Source organism: Callithrix jacchus, chromosome 3 (assembly GCF_049354715.1).
Source record: "Callithrix jacchus isolate 240 chromosome 3, calJac240_pri, whole genome shotgun sequence".
Lineage (NCBI taxonomy): Eukaryota > Metazoa > Chordata > Mammalia > Primates > Cebidae > Callithrix > Callithrix jacchus.
The window spans coordinates 97,948,388-97,974,601 of record NC_133504.1 but is presented as its reverse complement, the minus strand read 5'-3'; the positions used below and the strand labels follow the sequence as shown (position 1 = coordinate 97,974,601).

General features: G+C 39.3%; 1 protein-coding gene across 1 annotated transcript; it reads right to left on the bottom strand.

Moving 5' to 3' along the window:
- On the bottom strand, positions 1-25,706 carry ADH1C (alcohol dehydrogenase 1C (class I), gamma polypeptide). Its single transcript, XM_002745562.6, has 9 exons — positions 25,622-25,706; positions 21,984-22,085; positions 16,049-16,187; positions 14,260-14,347; positions 13,943-14,162; positions 11,891-12,151; positions 9,345-9,480; positions 8,338-8,476; positions 1-585 (listed from the first exon to the last, which is right to left on the bottom strand). Exons 1-9 carry the CDS (start codon positions 25,637-25,639, stop codon positions 561-563), a joined length of 1,128 nt encoding a protein of 375 aa, XP_002745608.1. The 5' UTR covers positions 25,640-25,706; the 3' UTR covers positions 1-560.
- Positions 25,707-26,214: the final 508 nt, after the last annotated feature.

Genomic DNA, 26,214 nt, shown 5'->3' with positions numbered 1-26,214 from the left:
TTTTATTTGAGTTACTAAGAAAAATCCTGGATTTAGAACTTCTGGACCTTCTTCACTTATAAATTTGAGTTTATTCTTTACTATATTGTAGTTTTTACTTTAGGGGTTTGGTACATTTTACTTAATAAAAAGGGAAAATGCCAACAGTGAAGATAGAATTAGAAGATTTCAAGCACAAGAGCATAGCATGGTTATGTTCAGGGCAAGTGAAGATTCCCCTTCACTGGGATTCAATGACTGAAAATTACAAAGATATCAAAAGTGCAAGAAATCATAGGAAATACTTTTCCTTAATGGCAAAGATGACACATGTAGAATGGTTAAAAAGGAAGGTTTATGGGCTTTAATTCCCAGCTGATGTTCAACACTTTATTTAGTTCTCATCTGATTTTAAACTTTTGCTTGAAAAACAATTTCATATCAATTTCCATTTCTTTGGAAAGCTCCCACATGTAATTTGTTGATAACATCTCTGAAGAGCAGATTTAATGATATTGCCCAGCTGTTGCTCCAGATCGTGTAGGGTAGAGGAGGCCACAAGGGAAGACATCTGCATTGTCTCAGAACGTCAGGATGGTACGGATGCTGCAATAGGAAAGAAGAGACATTGTGTTAACATTTAGACAACCCACATGCTTCCATGTGAGAGTCCAAGGAGCATTTGAGGTGACTTTTTTTTTCAGGAGGTGGGTGCTGGGCAGGCAGAGGATGAGGGAATGGAGCCGGAAAGAGGGTGTGGAGGCTTTGAGACAGGGGGCAGCAAGAACCCAGGCACAGGGAGCAGCATGACTCAGAGGACACTCAGTGTGGCCAGAGGAGTGCATGGGCAGGGTCACTTGGCACTTTAGGGTCAGGCAGGAGTTCGGGGTCTCCTGAAAAATATATGTGAAAATCTGTGTTTCCAGTCACCCTATTCCCATCCCTATGCATTTGGATCAAGACAAGTAAAACAGAAATTCATGTTTTTTGGTTTTCTCTTGCGTTTTCTTCAACCTTAAGCTCACTCATAACATCCTGAGTATGACTGTCATTTAGACTTTAATTCTACATTAGCCTCTTCAAAAAATCATTTTTGAATGTCCTCCTTCCTGGTATGATAAAGAATATAAAACAACAACAGATAATAACATGCAATAAATTCTTGCTATTTGTCACATACTGCAAGCATTTTTTTCACTTAAATCTCAACCTAAACAATGACACTAAAAGTGAGTTTTCACATTATTTCTATTTTAGAGGTTATAAAAACTGAGACTTAGAAAGATGTGTAACTTGCTCTGGTCACACATCTGGTATAGAGTGTTGGGATTCAAACCCAAATATAAATATGCACTAACTATAAGATGATAGGTAACTTGCCTGAAGGGACTGATAATTTAATAAAGTTAGGACCATGCTGGAAGTTTAATAAACCTTTGATACAGAGATGCTTAAGGATTCTTAGAAGCAGAGAATAAAGTTGATTTGTATTCATTCTAGAATACTTCATTCTTGTGAAGATTAGAAATATAACATTTACACTAGAACTAATGCCCCTTCTATAAACCAACTTTTGATGAATATTTTTAAGAAAAGATGGTCATTGCAAATCTGAGAATTTTATATATATATATATATGTGTGTGTGTGTATACACATATAAGAAAAATATATGTACATAATTTAGAGAATACAAGACAGAAGAAGCAGGTAAAAGTATCCGTGATCTTACAACTTCAGAGTAATCATAGTCATGATTTCTTGAATTCTATCAACTTTTTTCTAGACACAGATATGTTTTTTACTATCCTTTTTGAAAATTTGGGATCATCTTGTAAATACAATTTATATGTTTTATTTTAAATTAAACTAAATTAAATTACATTATGAGAATTTGCCAATAAATTCATTTTTTTCATTTCTAATGGTTGGAATTTATTCAATCATATTCTTAATGTTGGACTTTTCAAATGTTTCTAAATATTGTTATTACAGATAACAAGTAAACATACTTAAATATATATGTATGTTTCATATGATTATTTCTATAGATTTCTAGAAATGATATTGCTGGGACAAAGGATCCAGTCTTTTTTTTTTTTGGAGGTTTCTGACACAAATCACCAAAGCTTCCCCAAAAGGATGTATCAATTGCTATTGGTGCCCTAGTCACCTTATTCTTACCAATATTATTACAATTTTTAATCTTTGCTTATTGATAGAATTTATTTTATTTAAACACGCATATTACTATATGACATTCTTATAAAGTGAATTTAGGCATGCTTAATGACTTCTTTTGCTGCTCAACACTGTCCTCTGGTTTTGTTCATCTATATTTGCCATCATCTTATCAGCTCTATGATGATGATGAGTCAATGACAATAATGATGACAATGATAACTAACCTTTGATGATGACTGTTTTCCATATATATATATGCACTCTTGAGGGGCGGTGTGGTTTAATAGAAAGTGAATAGATTTGTTAGCAACAAGATCTACCTTCGAATTCTGGCTCCCCTTCCTACCACCTGATGATTTTGACCAAGTCATGTCTTCTCTGCTTTTTGGTTTTCACCTCTAAGAGAAACCTTTTTCGGTTTTCTCATTAAGATAGTGAGATTGAGACTGACACTGAGCATTGTCTGGGAATCACATGAGATAATGCAGGTAAGACACTTAGCAGAACAACTGGTGCTCTGTCGGTGCTAGTTTCTTTCCCTCCTCAAAAATATATATATGTTGGATAAAATATCTAGTATAATAGGTTTGTGAGTGCCAAAGAACACTATTTAAAATTGAAAACCTCGTGAAATGAAGTGTGGGATAGCAGAAACATCTCAGACTTTGGAGCTAGAAGGCAGAGGTTAGATATAACAGCCTGTTTCCAGCTATGGTTCATACAAATGCAAGTAACACAGTTCTAGCATTTAGGTGTATTAGGTGATTGTAAGAGCAAATGTTAGAGTAAGTGAGGGAATATCTCTTTCCGGGCCCACAAGGGAACATAGTTTTAGGGGCAAGAACATCCCAGTGCCATGCCCTCCTCCCATCTCTCTCCATCCGGGAGATAAAATGGTCTCTCTTTTAATTTTCGCAGGCACAGGAAGAATCAAAAAGTCAATCACTTCAGTGGAAGTGAACTCCTTTCATTGGCCAGAGGTCTTGGAGAAGGTGGGGGTTCCTCCCAGGTTAAAAGTCCCCTTGTTCCACACCACTTTGGATTCTATGTTTGAATCCCCTTCCACAAACTCTCTTGTGGAAGCTGTTTTTCTCTCTCCTGGATTTTCCCTCTGGAGTCCCCTTCCACACATTTTCTCTCACTCTCATGTGGAAGTTTTGTCTCTTCTTTTTTTTCTTTCTCCACCTAAAATAAATTCACTTTCTGCAAAAACTCTGTTTGGGGTCCAGTATTTACTCTGTGAGTGCACCTGGTCCCCTCTCTCATTCTTGAGCAGGCAGGAGACGAAGAATGACGAAGAATCTTGGAGAAACGTCCTTTCAGGGGAGTTGAGGGCACCCTTGAACCCCAACATTTTGGAGAGACAGCCAGGAAAGGGGTACAGCCAGAGAAGAAAACTTTTAAATAACTAAAACCACCCCATTCTGTCCTGTCTCTTTAAGAACACCTGAAGTGGCCTCAGCCAAGCAGGGTTTCGGGGAACTGGAGCAGCAGCGTCCAGCCTTGGGGGCAAAGCCCTGCCTGTCTTAAGCGGTGGGGCCCAGCCAGAATTAAAAGCTCAGTTGTTTTCCTACAAGCGCTCTCTCTCTCTCTCTCTCTCTCTCTCTGTCTCTCTCTCTCTCTGTCTCTCTCTCTCTCTCTGTCTCTGTCTCTCTCCCTCTCTCTCTCTGTCTCTCTCTCTCTCTCTCCCCCCTCCCTCCCTCCCCCTCCCTCCCTCCCTCCCTCCCTCCCCCTCCCTCCCTCCCTCCCTCCCTCCCTCCCTCCCTCCCTCTCTCTCTCTCTCTCTCTCTCTCTCTCTCTCTCTCTCTCTCTCTCTGCTTTCTTTCTCTCTCTTTCCCTCTCCCCTCTTGGCTGTTTCTCTAGCCAAAAACCTGTGGGAGAAGGGACAGGCAAATGCTATGTGTGGTTGGGGGTAGGGGTGTAGTCCCGGTCGCGTGCAGGTGCAGCCGGGCGCTGGGCTCCTATGTGGGGAGGAGCAGGGGAGCACCTCCCCTAGGAACTGCTCAGCCTCAGGGGCAGGCCCCAGCGTGTGCAGCAAGCTGCAGCCACCAGCACTGCTGGCCGAGAGAAAAGCAACGGGGAAGGGACTCAGTGTGTCCTGGCCAGGCGCAGAAGCTCTAAATGCTCTAACTTCCCTGAACACTCCTGCCACCCGTGCTAAGCAGAGGGGCAGCACTTAAAAAAGCAAAGCTGGGAAGTGCTTTTGCTGGCTGCTCTTGGTCCCGAAGGCAGGGCCTGCATGAAACCGCGGAACCGAGCTGTTAAAAACTGCAGTCAGAGACTGAACAAGGGAACTTCCCCTGGGGCATTCGCCTGCCACCCACGGGTCCCTGTGTGGGCAACAGCTGGGGGAGCGGTCCAGGACGTGCACATTGTCCTGGCATCATGGCGGAACAAAACATGGGGCAGGCCTTCCCCTCTGGCACACAGGAGGGTGCTGCAGAGGCCTGGCTTTTAAACCGACAGAGGCAAGCTACTTTTTTTTCCTCTCCCAACTGAGAGAAGGGAAATGGCTGCTGGCTGTCAGCTCCACCTGGGACACCACCTCAGGGTGCAGCATTCTAATTCAAAATAAGGCTTAAGAAAGCTTTCTGCCATTCCTTAATGCAAGTTGCCTGTTAGCACAGTTGGCTGTGGTGTGGGGCCTGCAACTGCAAATTTGCTGGTTCAAATCCCTGGTGAAGTCAGTCTTGAACTAGGAAAACCTTTTGGGAAATTTAGAAGCTAAAGGCTATGGGACTTTGTGTTTTGTGTATAATTTGTCTTGCTTAGGATTTGTTCTTTCTCAACGGCAGAACTTTTCCATCCAGAAGATCATAGTTAAGCCAGTTCCAGGGCCCAAATAATCAATGTCAAGTCTCACAACCTACAATGAAAGATGGGTTAGGGGAGAGGAGGCCCGGGTCCTGAGGGTATTGTTCCAGCCTCAGCCACACCTGGCCTGCCTTCTTTGAACTATGTGCTCTAATGGCCTCTCCCTAGAAGTTCACCCTTCTAGGGCAGTTTTATAAGTTGGCCTGTGTAAATTGGACTTTTGCTAGGGAATATTGGTACCCATCTCCTGAGCCTCACTGGCCTCGTCAAGGGCTCATTGGTATGTGACTACCCAACTGAATAGCCCCTGTCATTCCATACCTTTATGGTAGTCACTGGAGGTCCTGCAGACAGTGAGTGTGAGTCCTGTGATGCTGGTAGGTCATGATTCTAATCTAGTACATAGGAGGCCCTCTGATAAGATGGATCACACATCTTGGGCACATGAAATTTCAGGGTACTGACTGAAAGATGTTTCATTTCAGTACCCGTTTTACCTACGGGATGCCTTAGGTTGAAGTGGCTATAATTTCTTTAACCAGGGATACGGGCATCCCTTGTGTTCGATTTCAGATGGGTGCTTCTATTCCCAAGCTCAAGTTGCCACTACAGTGTATACTGGAAAATTGGGACCAATGTAGCCCACAGTCTTTAAGGAAGAAGCAGCTCATTTTTCTCTGCCAAACAGGGTGGCCAAATTACCCTCTGCCGAGTGGAAAACCTAGCCCCCAAAAGGAAGGGAAGAAAACCCAACAGCTTTCCTTGAGCAACTGCAGGAGGCTTTAAGAAATTACTCTCTCCTGTCACCAGACTCCACTGAGGGTCAGTTAATACTAAAGGACAAGTTTATTACTCAATCAGCAGCAGGTATGAGGAAGAAGCTTCAAAAGCTGGCCTTGGGGCCAGAGCAGAGTCTAGAATCATTATTGAATCAGGCAACCTTGGTCTTTTATAATAGAGACCAGGAGGAACAGGCTGAAAGGAACAGAAGAAATCAGAGAAAGGTTGCTGCCTTAGTCATGGTTTTCAGGCAAGCAGACCCCAGGGGCTCAAATATGGGAAAGGTTTGGGTTAACTGCCAGTCTGGCAGAGCTTGTTACCAGTGCAGTCTGAAGGGACATTTTATAAGAAATTGTCCCCAGAGGAACAGACTACCATCTCATCCATACCCACTGTGCCAAGGGAATCACTGTCCCAGGGGACGGAGGTTCTCAGGGTCTGAGTGTCTGACCAGATGATCCAATGGCAGGACTGAGGATGCCTGGAGCAAGTGCCAGCATAAGCCATCACCCTCACAGAGCCCCAAGTAAAGCTGACCATAGAGGTTCACGAAGTTAATCTTCTCCTGGGCACTTGAATGACCTTCGCAGTATTTCTCTCCTGCCCTGGAGTCTTGGTGCTTGTTAATTCTCTCCCCTCAGACTCTCCCTCTCCAGGCCCATCCTGGGAAGAACCACTTTTGGTCATTCTGTCTACCCCAATGGCAGTCAAAGTGGTGGGAATTGACTCATGGATTCATCACACTTGGCTGAAGCCTTGGAAACCTCCTGAAAAGTCGTAGACCCTCCACTCTGCAGCCTGCAGTTCCAGAAGACAACTCTTCATACACCTGTGAGCCATTAGAAGATCTACATCTGCTTTTCCAACAAGATCCTCAGGAAAGTAACCACTCATAAGGTTAATTCATATCCTGGCATTTACAGAACTATAACCCTCAACTTTGCTATCTCTCAAACTCTGATTATCCTTTTCATTGTCTTTTTCTAGGAAAGTGCTGCTATTTTGTAAACCAGTTAAGTATTGTTTTATGTAGAACTCAGGAATCAATCAAACACAGGGCTACAAAACTTCAAGAAACAGTATTGTGAAGCTTGTTTAACAACTGATTGTCCTGGCTCTATTCTCTCCTAGGCATGTTTATAACCATTCTACATTTGTTGGCCTCTGGGCCTCTCGTCTATAACGACCTTGCCACATTCATTTCTTATAGAACCGTAAGGTCACAAGTAATCCTGCCACTGAAACCCCAGATATCCTTGGCTTGTGGGCTCTATCATGGACCTCACGATCAACCTGCACCCCTAAAAGGCTCCCCTCTGGGGGAAACCTCAATTGCAGGGCCGCTTCTATGCCCCATTTCAGCAGGAAGTAGTTAAAGAGCGATTGACGCCCGTGTTCCGACAGAAGTAAAACTATCCTGTTCAGAGTGGGGAATGAGGGAATGTGTTCTCTTTCCATGTCCACAAGAGGGCATAGTTTTAAGGGCAAGGACTTCCCAGTGCCATGTCCCTCTCCCATCTCTCTCCATCCGGGAGATTTAACGGTCTCTTTTAATTTTCGTGGGTACAGGAAGAGTAAAAAAGTCAATCACTCCAGCGGAAGTTCTTAGGAACTCCTTTCGTTGGCAAAAGGTCTTGGAGAAGGTGGGGGTTCCTCCCAGGCTAAAAGTCCCTTGTTCCACACCACTTTGGAGTCCAAGTTTGAATCCCCTTCCACAAACTCTCTTGTGGAAGCTGTCTTTCTCTCTCCTGGATTTTCTCTCTGGAATCCCCTTCCACATACTCTCTCTCTCTTGTGTGGAAGTTTTTTCTCTTCTTCTCCTTTTTTTTCTTTCTCCATCTAAAATAAATTCGCTTTCTGCAAAAACTCTGTTTGGGGTCCGCTATGTATTTTGTGAGTGCACCTGGTCCCCTCTCTCATTCTTGAGCAAGCAGGAGACCAAGAAATGTCCTCTCAGGGGAGCTGAGGGCACCCCTGAACCCCAACAGTAGGAAATAGAATTGGCTTATTTTTCTGAGGCTTAGAGGAAATGTAAGATAAACATTTATAATAGGGTTTAGTACCTGTCTTTTACAACTTTTCTTTGTAAATTTTTTATAAACTACAATAAAAAGAAAAAGGAAAATCCAGTAATACCTACTTAGAAAATAATCCAAATGCAGTTTCACCTACTTCCATAATGAAAATGCTGAGGTAGTCCTGAAAATAATTAGATGTCACCCTTATTTGGATGACAGGCAGAGGTGTCAATGATTCCATGTTATAATTATGGTTCTTTAACTAAACTTTTTTAAGAGGGTAGGTGCCAAAGTGAGTGTTCTTTTTTAAATAAGGCTGAGTGGCTCTAATCATTCAGATTTGCTGTAATCAACATAATTTGGCTTCAGCAGAATAGAAAATGCAAAACAACTGCTTTTTAGCTTCTCACAGGATGATCTTACCTGTGCTCCATGCAAATACTGAACTGGTAATGGAATACCAAGTTACTCTAATTTTTCTCATCCTTCCACCCTTTCATTCTCTGCTAGACAACCCCCTACTATAGAATACAAAGCCAAACAAAAAATAACTTAAAATCTACCTCTTTCCAGAGCGAAGCAGGTCAAATCCTTCATTTATTTTTTCAAAAGGTAAAGCATTGGTTATTAATGCATCCAGGGAAAACTTCTTAGCCATAAAATCAGCCACAAGTCTGGGGACATCTTCTTTACTCTTATAGCCTGAAAAGAAGACAGTATCATTGTTAGAGTCAACCCAGGTAAGTAGGAGAATTGAAGAGAAGATTTTCCAAATAAATGAAAGTTTAGAAAAGGTGCTGCATTCCAGACTGCTATAACTGAGGATAATAAGAGATAGAGTACTTCAGTATGCTTTTACCGTGCTTTGACTTAAAAAAAATCACAGATAAACAGGGTCCTTAGTTATTCTCTCTCACACAGAGAAATCATAGGACAGATGTTATGCCCAAAGTTAAGGAGCAAATTCATCAGTTTTCTCGATTTGCATGTAGATGATTTATTGTTATAGATTTCCATGGCCTACTAGAAATTTCTTTGCCTTATGCAGTCACAAGTACAAAAAGAGGTGGAGATGAAGGATTCTGGTTAATAGTGACATCACAAAAGTCTATCTTGGGGCTGTGCATGGTGGCTCATGCCTGTAATCCCAGCACATTGGGAGGCCAAGGCAGGCAGATTGTTCAAGGTAAAGAGTTTGAGACCAACTTGGCCAACATGGTGAAACCTCATCTCTACTAAAAAAAATTAGCTGGGCCCTGTGGTGCACATCTGTAATCCCAGATGCTTGGGAGGCTGAGACAGAAGAATCACTTAAACCTGGGAGGTGGAGGTTGCAATGAGCCAGGATTGTGCCACTGCACTCCAGCTTGGGCAGCAGAGTGAGACTTGGTCTCCAAAAAAAAAAGTTCTACATTAGTTCCACATGAGGTTGATTTGGAGACTATAGATTAAAAAATAAATTTTAATATATTTTTGATTTTGTTGCTTTTCAAAATTTTGTCTTGTCACTCAAAAAAGGCGAGAAATTCTGAGGTTAGTGAGAATTTGGCTCTGAAGCCTAGCTACATACCTCCAAAAATAGCTCCTTTCCAGGTGCGTCCAGTCAGTAGCAGCATAGGGTTCATTGAGAGGTTTTGGGAATCAGGAGGTACCCCTACAACGACGCTTGTGCCACATGCCTCATGACAACATAACAGGGAAGCCATCTGGAATACAGTGAATATTTAGCATCCTTAACTTGGAGTGATATACTTCCTACTCGCATTGCACAATATCATACAATAGGGCTTAACTGGATTTTGAGTGTGTAGAGGAAAGAGATCATGTCTTTTGCTCCTTTATTCCCCCCCTTTTTTATGCATAGGATATTCCTGTCGATTCAGGAAATGCCCAGAAAATGGTTTTTGAATGAAAGAATGGATGAATAAATTGATGTGCACTTAGTTCTTCCTGAAAAAGGAATAAAGAGGCAAACATCATCACAAACATACAAACATACATAAAGTCTGGTTCCTTACACAAGCATACATAATTTTTAGGCAATCTATGAATTAGTTAATTTGTTTTTCATTGATTTATTAAGTGGGTATTTTGAACCCAGTATTTTTTTATTTTTTTTTTTAGACAGAGTCTCACTCTGTCACCCAGGCTAGATTGCAGTGGCGTGATCTCAGCTCACTGCAACCTCCTCCTCCCAGGTTCAAGTGATTCTCCTGCCTCAGCCTCTTGAGTAGCTGGGATAACAGGCACACACCACCATGCCCAGCTACTTTTTGTATTTTTAGTAGAAACAGAATTTCACCATTTGGTCAGGCTGGTCTCGAACTCCTGACCTCAGGTCATCCGCCCACCTCTGCCTCCCAAAGTGCTGGGGTTACAGGTGTGAGCCACTGCGCCCAGCCTGAACCCAGTACTTTCAATCAGATATTTTGATGGCGAACAAGATAAGCGATTATATCACCAAAATTTGTCTCTTGTCCACTTGATAGTCTCCTTTTTTTTTAACAGATTCCTGTTGTACTGTCCATTTCTCAAATGGACATGTTTTAAACATTGTTTTTACCTCCCCAAATGTACACTGGTTTTACATGAAATTACACTGGTTATTTGGGAACCTCAAAAGACAGCTCAGAAAGTCTTTTCTAGTCATCTTTTAAAACATGTTCTGTAGTTAGAAAGTGGTTTAGGATCCCCTCTAGGTATGTAATGATTAGTTTTTGATTTTGGATTCTGACCTTTGGAAGACCAGATAGCCTCAGAACATGTGCCTGTCAGACATTTGGTGTCTTGAGATAAGGAACACTCCAGATCCACATGCGAAAATGGATGAAAATATAGAAAAAGAGCATAAGGAGAAAAGCTATAACCCTGGAAAAAGTTGGATTCTCTTGACACTGAATTTGTCTGTGGCATTTGTCTTAGGTTAAGGCTGCTGAGAGCTTTGATCTCAGGGTACTTCTCCCTATTACCCACACTGCTGAACCTTCTAGAAAAATCTCAGCAATGAAAACCTGTTGGTCTCTGGAGACTTTTTCAGTAGGATTCTAGAGAATTCTGGGTAGGTGAAATATAGCTAGAGATGTGTTTCCTATTGCAATTGATATTTGTAACTGTTTGAAAGTAACACCATGTAATAAGCCCAAGATGATATAAGAACTGCAAGATTGGAAATAGTATTTCATGTCAATAATGCCAACTGAGGCTGGGCATGGTTGCTCATGTCTGTACTCAGTATTTTTGGAGGGTGAGGTAGGAGAATAACTTGAGCCCAGAAGGTTGAGGCTGCAGCGAACTATAATCACTGTGCTCCAGCCTGGGTGACACAATGAGACCCTGTCTCAAAAAAAAAAAAAAAAAAAAAAAAGAACAAAAATAGTTAGCTGATATTTGTTTGGAGCTTACCACACAAAACATGACAGGTTGTACAGCGTGAAGTATTTTGCATGCATTGTCTCATGTATTTCATAAACAATGCCATGAGATATGTAGCTCTTAACTTTTGTGGGTGGTAAAATCTGTTGACTTTTTAAAGTACTCAGTCCAAGTAGTATTGGGTATTAGCTATGTGCCAGTACTGTCCAGCTTCTGTGACAAAATATAATGATGCATTAAAGCAGTCACTTTCCTTAGGGCATATCCTCTTTAATTGAAATAACAATTGGTCTAAAATTGTGCATTACTTTTGACTGAAGAATAGTATGTAAAAAAGTTTGAAATGTATTAAGAACATATACAAAATTATTAAAATATTTTTGCTAAGAATGTAAAAGAAAAATAAAACTTTTTAATTTGAGAAATGAATTTGTAGTATTTATATTTACTTAAGTTTGCATTTTTTACTAAAAGGTAACAAAGTATATCTGCAGTGGCTATGTGAAGAAAAACAAGTCCTTTTTCTTTTCTCAAGAAAAAATATGACTTAAGACAGGTTTGCTTAGCTGATTGAATGGAAGATTTCTCATAACAATAAATTAAATAAGCCAGGTAACAAACAGATGATGGGAAATTTCCATTAATCACTAAAAATAGCATCTGTAAATATACATATATTCTGCTGCCTAAATGCATCCTCCAAATTGCAGAGGCAGAAATCTCAGGGCACGTCATGGTACATACCATGGTGTCAAGCCGACCGATGACTTCAAACGAAAAATCCACACCTCCGTCAGTCATTTCCTTTAGCACCTCCTGGATGGGTTTCTTGTAGTCTTGAGGGTTGATGCATTCAGTGGCACCCAACTCTTTGGCCTTTGCAAATTTGTCCTTGTTGATGTCCACCGCAATGATCCTGGCTGCTCCGGCTGCTTTGCAGCCCATAACGACAGAAAGGCCAACCCCTCCCAGGCCAAACACAGCACAGGTAGAGCCTGGGGTGACCTGTGTTTTCAGAAAATGCAAAAATTGATTAAGTAATGATTGTTAGAAATTGCTTACGCTTTATAAAGTGATACGCTTAGGTGTTTATCAAGAGCTACTCAGACTCTTCTGTCCAACCTGTTATCGAAACCTCTTTTGACTTGAGATACTTCATGTTTAAATTCAAAAGTTTACACTAGTTGAATGGTTCAAAATTCCTGCATATTAGATTCACCTGGGAAGCTTTAAAAAATATCCCATTGTCAAGGTCACAACCCATGCCAATTAAATCAGAATCTCCACAGGTGGAACTCTGTCACTCCAGTGGGAAGGTTAAGCTGCGAGTCAGGGGACTGGATGATCTTTGAGATCTAGATGGCAGTGATTATAATATTGAAGGGTCTCTCAGTTGCCGAAATCCATGATAGCTTCAGTATCTAATATATGCACAAAGGCAACATTTAGAAGATAAGTGGAAAAGGATACTCTAGGGAAATGAAAAATATTCCACTTAAACCCTCAATAATTAACTCCTCTGTTCATTTATCTTCACTGGTCATGACCAGTATATCCCTGATTTAAAAATACACTAGTGAACAACATAGCAATGAAACATTAATCTACATTTTAATAATAAAATATATTGTTATGAGTATCCTCAGCTTCTATTTATGGGTAGGCTCACTTAGACCACCCGTTAAAACAGATGAGGGAATTGAACAAAGGGAGTAAGTGCTAAAGTCACCAAAATTTGGAAAAGATGCTCTCTGATTGGTTTAAATTGCCTAGGGGTTATTTATTAAACCTAGCGTCCCATATTCAGCCTTCATTGTGGGTAACATGCTCTTCCTGTTTTAAATAATCTCATTCTTATATTCCCTTAAGGGTGTCTATTCATTTATTTATTCATTCATTCATTCACCAAGTATTATTCAATACTATGGAGGACAACACCACTTTCTACCTTAGTTAGAAAAATACAAGGCTTGCAACTGTGATTTAAAAGTGCTAATGATTATGGATTGTGACTTAAGTTTCAGCAAGAGATTTGAGAAAGATATTTTAGTCTCATCTCTCATATTAAGCAGCAGTGAGATTTTGGGCAAATATCTTTATATCTCTGAACCTCGGTTTCATAAAATGAAGCATACTACTAGATTTTCAGACTACCCAGATGAGGAGCCTTTAAAGAATTTCTGCTTGAAATTTACCACGTCTGAAGTATATATGTGTGTTCATGGCAGGGAAAATAGTTTTAGCAGTGAAATGCCATACTGATGAATTACACATCCCTGAAACTTCATTATTTTCCTCTAAGAATCACAGAGTGGGTGAGCCTTGGTTTGGGGGTACATGCAGTAAGGCTTTGGAGTCTACTGTTGATTCTAATTCTGGGAATAGAGGACCCACAGACTAGATGCTCCTCAAGGGCAATTGCTTCATTTCATTAACTTTTGCTGTCAGAGCCCAGCAGAACCTACAGTGCCTGAGGCATGTGTAGCTGTTAATTGTTGTATAAATTACTACATGAGTTAGTTTTCAGACCTAAAATTTCGTGATCCCATAAACAGCAAATTCAGAAGAAAAATTATTCAAAATGGCATCCTTATATTTTCTTAATTCAACTTTTTAGCTGTGATAAACAGGTGAAATTTCTAGCATGTGCTCTCAGTTCTTTCTGGGTCATTTTTCTATTCTTAATCAACACTCCAAACCTCCAAAAATAATCTTTGATTCTTGTGAGAAAGTGCTTCCCTTTTGGTTCCTGACAGTCTGCGTGTAACAGGTTTTATCACCCATTGTCATTCCTACCTTGGCAACTTTGACTGCAGACCCATAACCAGTCGAAAATCCACAGCCAATGAGGCAGACTTTCTCCAGGGGCGAGGCTGCATCAATTTTGGCCACTGCACTCTCATCTATCACCGTGTACTGGGAGAAGGTGCTGACGCCGAGGAAGTGGTGGATGGGCTTCCCTTTGCAGGTGAATCTAGTGGTGCCATCCTGCAGGGTCCCCCGAGGATTACTGAGACTGGGCAGTGCAATACACAGACACGCACAGGCATGAGACAGGAGCATAACTAATGTGCAAACTCAAAGTCTGTGCAAACAGAGCATCAGAAACCTACTCGTTTTTCAAGCAGTAGTTGCTTTCCGGGTTTTTACAAATTCTGCATTTTCCACACTGAGGAGTAAAGAGCGGGATGACTTTATCACCTGGAGAGGAATAAAAGAAATTCTTTTACAATATCTATCAAGAAATTAATAGAGCAAAAACTTAAAGCTCACACATATAGATTAGAATCATGTGTCTGAAAAGACTCCATAAAACATATCCAGTCACAGCTATGTCATTTGTCACTGCCTGCCAGGGCATTGTTTTAGTTTGGGTTTATAAGTGCCTGAAGATTTTTAAGTAGAAAATGCAAATGTGGAAAACAACATGGATTAAAAAAATTACTTCCACTGTATTCATAAACTCTTATTGAGAGCACTAATTTCTCCTAGAGGCTTTGCAAATATAATTTATGTAATCCTCATCTAATTAAATCTTAATTAAATATTTTTCCTGTAAATATAATTACAAATTTTAGTTGCAAGTAGTCTATTATATTTCCAGTAGATGTTGAGAAGATACGGAATTTTGAAACAAGTCTTGCCTTTTGAAAGTGACTATGCTTATGTTTATTATCAAATGAATGGTTCCAAAAAAAGATCTTAGTTCTTTTTTGAGGAAAACTAACAAAAATGGGACAAAAAGGAATTACAGAAATTCATCTGAAAATCTCAATGCTCCACAATAAGGCACTTTCTTTTAGGATAAGAATTGACTTTCAAATGTTTTTAGTTGATAATTTTAAAATTATCTATTTAAACTGTCATGGTGGAGAAAGGAGATGTGAAAAATAAAGCTTTCTTTTTGTTATTAATTTATTTCTAGGTAAAGAAAATAGTAAGAGCTAAAACTCAAATTGGACAGTTTATTTTATTATTTTCTGTTCACAGTCTAAATTAGTATTTGGTAAGGGGCAGGTAGAATCCATTGGCTAAAGTGATGCTTTAGAGTTAAAGGTAATTTTTATTTTTAATCACCTATGCTATCTACTTCATAAGACCAAGAAAAATGATTGGTGCATAACATTCTATAGGCAAAATTTATGTAAAAATGATGGTATGACAATGTCCTAGTTATTCATCCTTTACCTCTAAAAATATTTATATTAATACATAAGATTAGGGTAAAATAAATATTGAATATAAAATAATTAGTAATCTGTAACCAGTCGCATTGAAGCATGGCTAGAGGTAGTAAGGCCGACATTGTTAATGGTGGATGGCTCCTGCTATGTTTCTTTCATTTCCTTTCACCTAGTCTGCTTCACTGAGTCCATGCTTGGAAAGAGAGACCATGTTGGAAGAGGAAATTTGTAAGGGGACTCCATAGGCCACCTAAGAAAAGATCATGTTTATTCAGCAATAGCCATGCAGCCTCCATTTTGTGAACTCAACACAGAACAGTTTCCATACTTATGTCTTTTCCCTCCTCCCATTTCTAGTTGTCTGGTCCTGACAGGAGACAGTGTTCAGCAACGTTAACACAGAAGTTATCAGATTATGAATTCACACTGGTAGGCACTGTGTCTCTTTTGATCCTCATACATCTGCAGGCTCTAACTGTTGCCTGGCATCTAGTAGGTCCTCAGTACATAATTGTTGAAGGGTAGAATACGTATGTGCCTGAAGGCACACATGCCTGAGTCAGGCAGGCAGAGAGGGAAGGAGGAAACCCCTGAGGTCCTGGCTGCCCTGTGACCTTGTGCAAGCCTTTTTCTCTCTCATTGCCTCTGTTTCCTCATCCAGGCTGAGTAATCTTGTGATGGTGAGCCAAGGTGTGTTCCCTGAGTGTGAATCCTGTACCTGGTTTGAATGTAGTCACCCCTTCTCCAACACTCTCCACGATGCCAGCTGCCTCATGGCCTAAAACCACAGGAAGTGGGGTCACCAGGGTGCCACTAACCACGTGGTCATCTGAACGACAGATTCCTACAGCCACCATCTACAGAATACAGAGAAAATGTTTAGAGAAGCATCCAAGGTGGCTAAATAGGAACAGTTCTGGAGTGCAGTTCCCAGCAAGAACAACACAAAGGGTGAGTTCTTATTGTATTTCCAAATGAGTTTTTACTGCCCACAGACCAGGACATTCCTGAGCCAAAAAGCACCAGAGTTTCCAGCATGGCTGCTTCAGCTGGTGCTGTGGGTTGGTGTAGAGAAACTCACACAAATCTGGGTGGCCATTTCAACTAGTGCTTGGAATGCCTGGGAGACAGAGCTGCCCATTCAATTGAAAGGAAGGGGGCTGAGAAAGGGAGCCAGGTGATCTGGCTCAGTGGGTACCACACCCATAAAACAAGCAATCTGAAACGCTCTGGACTGAGAGTTTCCCAGCAAGTGTAGCTGGACCCGGGATTGTCCAGCTCAGTGGGGGAAGGGCATGCCACTACCAAGGCAGTCTGCCAATACAGAGCCAGTTATAACCACCTCAGGGAAGTTCACACAGCAGCTGGGCAGAGCCTGTGGCAGCTCAGCAATGCTTTTGCTGGCAGACTGTGACTAGACTATCTCCATATGGGGCAGGGCATCTATGAAAAAATGAAGCAGGAGTCAGGAATTTATAAATAAAGCCTGACTTTCCTAGGACACAGCACCTGGGAAAAGAGGTGGTTATGAGTTCCACTGCAGCAGACTTAAACGTACTTGCCCAGCAGCATGGAACAACAGAGCTCTGAGCACAGCACTTGAGGTCCTATAAGGGACAGACTGTCTCCTCAAGCAGCTCCCTTACTGCCATATACCCAAAGAGACCCCTCATAAAGGAGAGCTCAGGCTGACATCTGGCATGTACCCTTCTGGGATGAAGATAACAGAAGAAGAAACTGGCAACAACCCTTACTGTTCTGCAACCCCCGTGGGTGATCCCCAGGTAAGTCGGGTCCAGAGTGGACCTCCAGCAGTCCTGCAGAAGAGGGGCCTGACTGTTAGATGGAAAACTATGAAACAGAACGAAATAGCTTCAACATCAACAAAAAGAATGTCCACTTAGAGACCCCATCTGAAAGTCACCAACTACAAAGACCACAGATAGACAAAGCCAAGAAGATGGGAAGAAACCAGTGCAAAAAGGATGAAAACACCAAAAACCAGAACACCTCTCCTCCTCCAAGGGATCACAACTCCTCACCAGCTAAGGAACAGAGCTGGAGAGAGAATGAATCTGATGAACTGACAGAAACAGGCTTCAGAAAGTGGGTAATAACAAACTTCTCAGAGCTAAAAGAACATGTGCTAACCCAATGCAAAGAAACTAAGAACCTTGAAAAAAAGCTAGATGAAATGCTAACTAGAATAAACAGCTTAGAGAAAAATATTAAGGACTTGATGGAGCTGAGAAACATAGCACGAGAACTTCATGAAACATACATGAATTTCAATAGATGAATAGACCAAGCAGAAGAAAGGATATCAGAGATTGAAGATCAACTAAATGAAATAAAATGAGAAGGCAAGATTAGAGAAACAAGAGTGAAAAGAAATGAACAAAGCCTCCAAGAAATATGGGATTATGTGAAAAGACCTAGTCTACGTTTGATAGTTGTACCTGAATGTGACAGGGAGAATGAATCCAAGCTGGAAAACACTCTTCAGGATATTATCCAGGAAAACTTCCCCAACCCAGCAAGGCAGGCCAATATTAATGTTCAGGAGATGCAGAGAACACCACAAAGATATTCCTCAAGAAGAGCAACCACAAGGCACATAATTGTCAGATTCACCAGGGTGGAAATGAAGAAAAAATTGCTAAAGGCAGCCAGAGAGAAAGGTTGGGTTACCCACAAAGGGAAGCCCATCAGACTCATAACAGATCTCTTGGCAGAAACCCTATAAACCAGAAGAGAGTGGAGCCAATATTCAACACCCTTAAAGAAAAGAACTTTCAACCTAGAATTTTATATCCAGCCAAACTAAACTTCACAAGCAAAGGAGAAAGAAAATTCTTTATGGACAATCAATTGCTGAGAGATTTCATCACCACCAGGCCTGCCTTAGAAGAGCTCCTGAAAGAAGCACTAAACAAGGAAAGGAACAACCAGTACCAGGCACTCCAAAAATGTACCAAATGGTAAACACCATTGACACAATAAAGAAAATGCATCAACTAATGGGCAAAACATCCAGCTAGCATAAAAATAGCAAGATCGAATTCACACATAACAATATTAACCCTAAATGTAAATGGGCTAAATGCCCCAATCAAAAGACACAGACTGGTAAATAGGATAAAAAGTCAAGACCCATAAGTGTGCAGTATTCAGTAAACCCATCTCTCATGCAAGGACACACATAGGCTAAAAATAAAGGGATGGAGGAAGATTTATTAAGCAAATGGAAAGCAAAAAAAAAAAAAAAGAAGCAGGAGTTGCAATCCTAGTGTCTGATAAAATGGACTTTAAACCAACAAAGATCAAAAGAGACAAAGAAGGGCATTACATAATGGTAAAAGGATCAATTCAACAAGAAGATCTAACAATCCTAAATATATAAGCACACAATACAGGAGCACCCAGATACACAAAGCAAGTTCTTTATGACCTACAAAGAGACTTAGACTTCCACACAACAATAGTGGGAGACCTTAACACTCCACTGTCAATATTAGACAGATCCACAAGACAGAAAATTAATAAGGTTATCCAGGACTTGAACTCAGATCTGGACCAAGTAGACCTAATAGACATCTACAGAAATCTCCACCCCAAATCCACAGAATATACATTCTTCTCAGCACCACATTGCACCTACTCCAAAACTGACCACATAATTTGAAGTAAATCACTCCTCCGCAAATGCAAAAGAACGGAAATCATAACAAACAGTCTCTCAGACCAGAGGGCAATCAAATTAGAACTCAGGATTAAGAAACTAACTCAGAAACACATAACTTCATGGAAACTGAAGAACTGGTTCCTGAACGTTTACTGGATAAACAATTAAATGAAGGCAGAAATAAAGATGTTCTTTGAAACCAATGAGAACAAAGGCACAATGTACCAGAATCTGTAGGACACATTTAAAGTAGTGTCTACAGGGAAATTTAGCAACAAATGCCCACATGAGATGGGAGGAAAGATCTAAAATCAAAACCCTATCATCAAAATTGAAAAATCTAGACGAGCAAGATACAAAAGAAAACTCAAAAGCTAGAAAAAGACAAGAAATAACAAAGATCAGAGCAGAACTGAAGGAGATAGAGACACAAAAAACCCTTCAAAAAATTAATAAATCCAGGAGCTGGTTTTGGAAAAGATGAACAAAATAGACAGACTGCTAGCCAGATTAATAAAAAACAAAAGGGAGAAGAATCAAATAGATGTAAAAAAAAATGATAAAGGGGACATCACCACCGATTCCACATAAATACAAACTACCATCAGAGATTACTACAAACAACTCTATACACATAAACCAGTAAATCTGGAAGAAATGGATAAATTTCTGGACACTTGCACCCTCCCAAGCCTAAACCATGAAGAAGTTGAAACCTTGAACAGACCAACTGATAGACTACCAACCAAAAAAGTCCAAGTCCAGACGGGTTCACAGCCAAATTCTACCAGACATACAAAGAGGAGCTGGTACCATTCCTTCTGAAACTATTCCAAACAATACAAAAAGAGGGAATCCTTCCCAAATCATTCTATGAGACCAACATCATCCTGATACCAAAACCTGGTAGAGCCTTAACAAGAGAAGAAAACTTCAGGCCAATTTCCATGATGAACTTAGATGCAAAAATCTTCAATAAAATACTGCCAAACTGCTTGCAACAGCACATCAAAAAGCTTATCCATTACCATCAAGTAGCCTTCATGCAGGGGATGCAAGGCTGGTTCAACATATGCAAGTCTATAAATGTAATTCACCACATAAACAGAACGAACGACAAAAGCCACATGATTATCTCAATTGATGCAGAGAAGGCCTTTGACAAAATTCAACAGCCCTTTATACAAAAATCTCTCAGAAAACTAGGTATCGAAGGACCATAGCTCAAAATAATAAAAAACCCTAGAAGAAAACCTAGGCAAAACCATTCAGGACATACACATAGGCAAGGACTTCATGACTAAAACACTAAAAGCATTGGCAGCAAAAGCCAAAAGAGACAAATGGAACCTAATTAAACTCCACAGCTTCTGCAAAGCAAAAGAAACAATCATTAGAGTGAACCAGCAACCAACAGAATGGGAAAAAATATTTGCAATCTACCCATCTGACAAAGGACTTATATCCAGAAACTACAAAGAACTAAAACAGATTTACAAGAAACAAACAAACCAACCCATTCAAAAGTGGGCAAAGAATGTGAACAGAGACTTTTTGAAAGAAGACATATATGAGGCCAAAAAACATGAGAAAATGCTCATCATCACTGGTCATTAGAGAAATGCAAATCAAAATTATATTGAGGTACCATCTCATGCCAGTTAGAATGACGATCATTAAAAAATCTGGAGACAACAGATGCTGGAGAGGATGTGGAGAAATAGGAACACTTTTACACTGTTAGTGGGAGTGTAAATTAGTTCAACCATTGTGGAAGACAGTGTGGCGATTCCTCAAGGACCTAGAAATAGAAATTCCATTTGACCCAGCAATCCCATTACTGCGTATAGATCCAAATGATTATAAATCGTTCTATTATAAGGACACATGTACATGAATGTTCACTGTGGCACTGTTCACAATAGGAAAGAATTGGACTCAACCCAAATGCCCATCGATGGTAGACTCGACAGGGAAAATGTGGCACATATACACCATGGAATACTATGCAGCCATAAAAAGCGATGAGTTCGTGTCCTTTGTAGGGACATGAATGAACCTGGAAACCATTATTCTCAGCAAACTGCCACAAGAACAGAAAATCAAACACCGCATGTTCTCACTCATAGGCGGGTGCTGAACAATGAGAACACACAGACACAGGGAGGAGCGCATCACACACTAGGGTCTGTTGTGGGGGCCAGGGGAGGCACAGCAGAGGTATGGGAAGGTTGGGGAGGGATAACACGGGGAGAAATGCCAGACATAGGTGACAGGGATGGAGGCAACAAACCACATTGCCATGTATGTACCTATGCAACAATCCTGCGTGATCTGCACATGTACCCGCAAAACTAAAGTACAATATATAAAAAAAAAGAAAAGATGTTTAGATTCAGAAAAGATTATGACTGTCAGATGGACTTAACAAACCCAATTTTCTAAAACTGTTATTCTAACATGTCTTCAAGGGTTTTCCTGATAATCCCTCCAATCCCAAATATGAAAGATTCCATTTATCTCCAAGATCATTCAATCTAAAGCTTTCCTCTGTCTTTCTCCCTTGAATTTAACAATTTAGAATAATCTGTGAAATAATTGGTCCTAAAATATTTGTCTTGCATAATATAGAAGAATGCATAGTTAAAAGAAAAAGAAGTAGAAACTGAAAATTAATACCAATAAAATATCTAATGCAAATTGATTTTGAAGTCTTGATATATATTCCTTCACATTTCTTTTCTGTACAAACACATACATTCTTTTGTATTTTACTGGAATTATACTGCATGTACTGTTTTCCCACTTAAAAAATATTAACAATTTATACTTTCCTTGACAACAAATGTAATTCTATTTTCTGGATAATCACATAAAAATACCTCTTATTGGGTTTTGGATGTTTCTATTTTTAATATTGTCTGAATTTTTAAAACAAAATTAAATACAAATGGAAAAAATATTTCACCTTAATGCGAACTTCATGGGCCTTAGGAGGTGCCACTTCCACATCCTCAATGGAAAAGGGTTTCTTTACCTCCCATAGCACAGCTGCTTTGCATTTGATTACCTAGAAAATCAAACAGGGAGATGGTACCAGTGTTTTCCCACTCTTGAAGTCAGAAATTGTGTCTTTTCATCTTTGTACATGCAACATTGAGTCCCATGTCTGGTACTTAACAGTGTTGCATAGAAATGAAGTCCTCTGGTTTACAAAGTGAATAAGAGTATCTTTTTAAAGAGCAGTAACATAAGGAAAGATAAACACAATTAAGTGTAGTAAGGCACTGAGATAAAATGGAACATATTCATTTAGGCTATTCTTTTGTTGTTGTTTTTTTTCACCAGAGATGTTTAATACTAATATTTTTTAATGCTGTCCTGGAAGACACCTGTTTACCCACAACTATTGGCTGGTATATGTTCTAACTCACCTTTATTTTGCTAACAGAGTCAGTGTCTGCCTAAATAAAATATACTACTTTCTTGCTCAATTTTCTGCTTAGGCCAAAAGGATATGACTCTATAAGAACAATTACACACTTACCTACTTACCTATACACATCCTACTTATACACGTAGGATAATATCTTTTTCTCTATTTGCCTATTGTCCTCTTTTAATTTTCTCTCTCCACTTCTGTGTGCTACTTGTCTCCAGCACCCATTTGAAACGTAGCTTTGGCAGCCTGTTTTGTTATCTAATTTATATGTAGAGACTCCTTCCAGCTTAGATTTGAGCCAAAAATTACAGAGGTTAGAGTTAGTGATGATGGCGTGTGTGTGTGTGTGTGTGTGTGTACATTCAGACCACACATACGTATTTCAAAACTGGAGAAACTGTGATTTGAGTTCTAGCTAGTAAAGCTTATCCACAGATGTCCTTAAAAATAAAAGCTGATCACGTATTTCCAGTGCGTGGCAGTGTACTGTAAAACCCATCTTCGTTGTCATAAAGCATGTACAATTCACAGAGCTCTTTCTACAGAGAATCAACATAATTGAAAGTATGATAAAAATTCAATTGAAATTTCATCTTCTGCCAACTCATTTTTATTCTTCATTTGTCAAATCCTTCAACTTTGCAGGATTTTCAGTGTGGCCTATGCCAAAATAAATATCAGAATACTTAAAAATAAAGTACTAAAAGTAAGAGTTACTGATTATCAGGTGCCTATGATGTGACAGGTGCATTAATGGCTTGTGCTGAGTGAGTTACATGCATTGTTTGCATTATTTTAATTTTTAAAATTTATTTTTAATTTCAATAGTTTTGGGGGTGCAGGTGGCTTTTGATTACATGGATAAGCTCTTTAGTGGTGATTTCTGAGACTTCCTGCACCTGTAACCTGAGCAATGTACATTGTACCCAATATGTGGTCTTTCATCTCTATTATATCACTCTTATGCCATTATATATTCTTATCCCTTTGCATAAAAATGCTTTGTTCATTATATCTTTGCATCCTCATAGCTTATCTCCCACTTATAAGTGAGACCATGCGATATTTATTTTCTATTCCTGAGTTACTTCACTTAGAATAATGACCTCTAGCTTCATCTAAGTTGCTGCAAAGGCCATTATTTTGTTCCATTTTGTGGCCAAGTAGTATTCCGTGGTGTATATATATCACATCCTCTTTATCCACTCGTTGGTTGATGGGCACTTAGGTTGGCTCGATACTTTTGTGGTTGGAAATTGTGCTGTTGTAAACAACATGCATTATTTTTAAACCTAAAAAAAAATGCTACCAGGACAGTATTATTGAATTATTGATCTTATTACAGCTGAAATAATTAAGGACCAAATGACTCAGTGATTGAATAATTTTCCTGAAGTCTCAAAGCTGGCTGTCCAGAGAATAAAGATCAGGCTAGGCAGGACTGCTCATGCCTGTAATCCCAGCACTTTGGGAGGTCATGGAGGATGGATCACCTGAGGTCAGGAGTTTAAGAACAGCCTGACCAACATGGTGAAACCCTGTCTTTACTAAAAATACTAAAATTAGCCAGACATGGTGGCATGTACGTGTAATCCCAGCTACTTGGGAGGCTGAGGCAGGAGAACTGCTTGACCCCAGAGGTGGAGGTTGCAGTGAGCTGAGATGGCACTCCAACCAGCCTGGGCAATAGAAAGAGACTCTGTCTCCAAAAAAAAAAAAAAAAAATCAATCTAGCCTCATGTTTTCAATACTCCATGGTAGTAAATAGCAAAATGTTAAATATCAACAATAATAATATTGGCTAATATTTATTGACTCATTTTTATTTGCCAGGTACTATTCTAAGTGCTTTTTACTATTAATTTATGAAATAGATATTAGTATTGTCACTATGTAGCATTTGAGGAAAATAAAATGCAGGATAGGTAAACATAAATGAAATGCTGTCAAAAAACTAAGTTATTGACATTGCATCCAAGAGGGGAGGATTAATTATCAATTTCATCAGTTATTATTTTTATTAATATGATTGGTTTATACTTTTGCTCTATGAACTCATTATTTCTTTTAAGTCAAGTTTGGTAAATGATAAATTTAAATTTTCTTTTTCCTAATTATTTTCTATGAGGAATGTAAATATTAATCAATAATGAATGGAGGTAAAATGAAGTGGTAGAAGAACAGTGGGCCACTCATGTAATTTCCAGCCTTTCTTATTGAAGAGCCTGTTTTGTCACACAGCATAGAGAGAAGCCTCAGAACCTTTAAACTGAGTTATTATAGTGAGATATTTTACTGTGTGGTACACTCCTAACACAACAAATGGCTGGAAATAGTTGCACACGTTTTTTTAAATTAGGCAGTTAAAAATATCACTTGATTACATTGAATGAACACATGGATTTCTGTGCACCTGTAAACACATTGAAAAAATAAATATAATTTATGGAAGAAGAAAACAAATATCTGTGTTCTGAGTGCTAATAAGTGATTCAAATTGTATTATTATTTTTCTGTAAAATCATAGTGACTTTTATACAGGGAAGATACTGTTCCATAGGATTGCTGTGGAAATTGCCTGAATTGTGTCATAATGGACCCCCTTTAATCAGAATTTGCACGTGGTATCCTGCTTAACCTTGATGATTCTAATGATGTGAGAACAATGAGTATTTTGTAAGATATTTTATAGTAAGGTTAAAAAGATATTTCAAAATCTTCTAACTCAAATTCCTCTCATAAAAGTTTTGTCAGACTTACCTTTCTGTGTTCACAAAAAATATGATTATGAATAATAACACATTTAAATTATGGCTTCTTAATATGAAGATAACTTCTGATTAAAGACTTCTCTGACTTTAGATTTACAAATCAGTCATGATTAGCTTGAAATAAATTGTCACTTTACTGCAAATTTATTTAATTTAGGAAATAAAGATTTAATAGATACATATTCTATACATTCTTTTTGAAGGTATTTAGGAATAGCTTATTTCCACTGTAGTTCAGTATGCATCACATACTGTAGCATATATTGCACATCATATCTCAGCATATAATTTCTAATTTAGATATGAATTAAAAATTATTCATCAAATACTGTATTCCTTTCTTTGTTCTATTGATGAGAATATATTTCCAACAGTAATATATTTTTTGCTTACTTTTCCTGCTGTGCTCATGTTGTTTCTGTCTTCTCTGCAGACCAGGAGATGGGTCCTTGTGGATTTCTTCCCTGCTCAAGTGCATAAAGTGGATATATTGCGCAGATATTTATCGTTTGCCCGTATAACACCCAATTCCAATTCCACATGTGATCTAGGTCTTTAGGACACACCCATCACATTATTCTCAGACATCAAGTCATAAAGAAATGGGCACTGAACCAGCACTCAAAACCTTGACTTTTCCAATTTCAGATAAGATTTTGCTTTCATTAGGTTAAACATTAAGTTAAAGTGATAAATTTTAATCACTTTCTCTCTTCCTTACTCTCTTCCTCCTCTCTCAAATTCCTATTTCTTTTCTCTCAAACCCACAGGGGTCATTCAGAGTTCTCTTTTCCCTTTGTCTTCACTAAGCTGCAACTTTGAATCCAAGTGGTGCAGTTAGGAAAGAGGAGGAGTAAGGAAGAGGTAAACAAAGTTGGACACAGAGCTAGGAGCCAGAGGGGTGTGTTTGATACGGCACTTTCCTTCTCTTTATAGCAGAGAATCAGACACTGCATCAGTCACAGCAAAGCGGCTCACTGTGCCTT

What these genes read in the sequence shown, in the direction of transcription:
- ADH1C (XM_002745562.6), bottom strand. An exon ending in CTGCAGTCAAAGTTGCCAAG is followed by an intron (nt 12,152 to 13,942) that starts GTAGGAATGACA and finishes CTGAAAACACAG; the next exon opens with GTCACCCCAGGCTCTACCTG. An exon ending in GAAAGGAGCTATTTTTGGAG is followed by an intron (nt 8,477 to 9,344) that starts GTATGTAGCTAG and finishes TCTTCTTTTCAG; the next exon opens with GCTATAAGAGTAAAGAAGAT.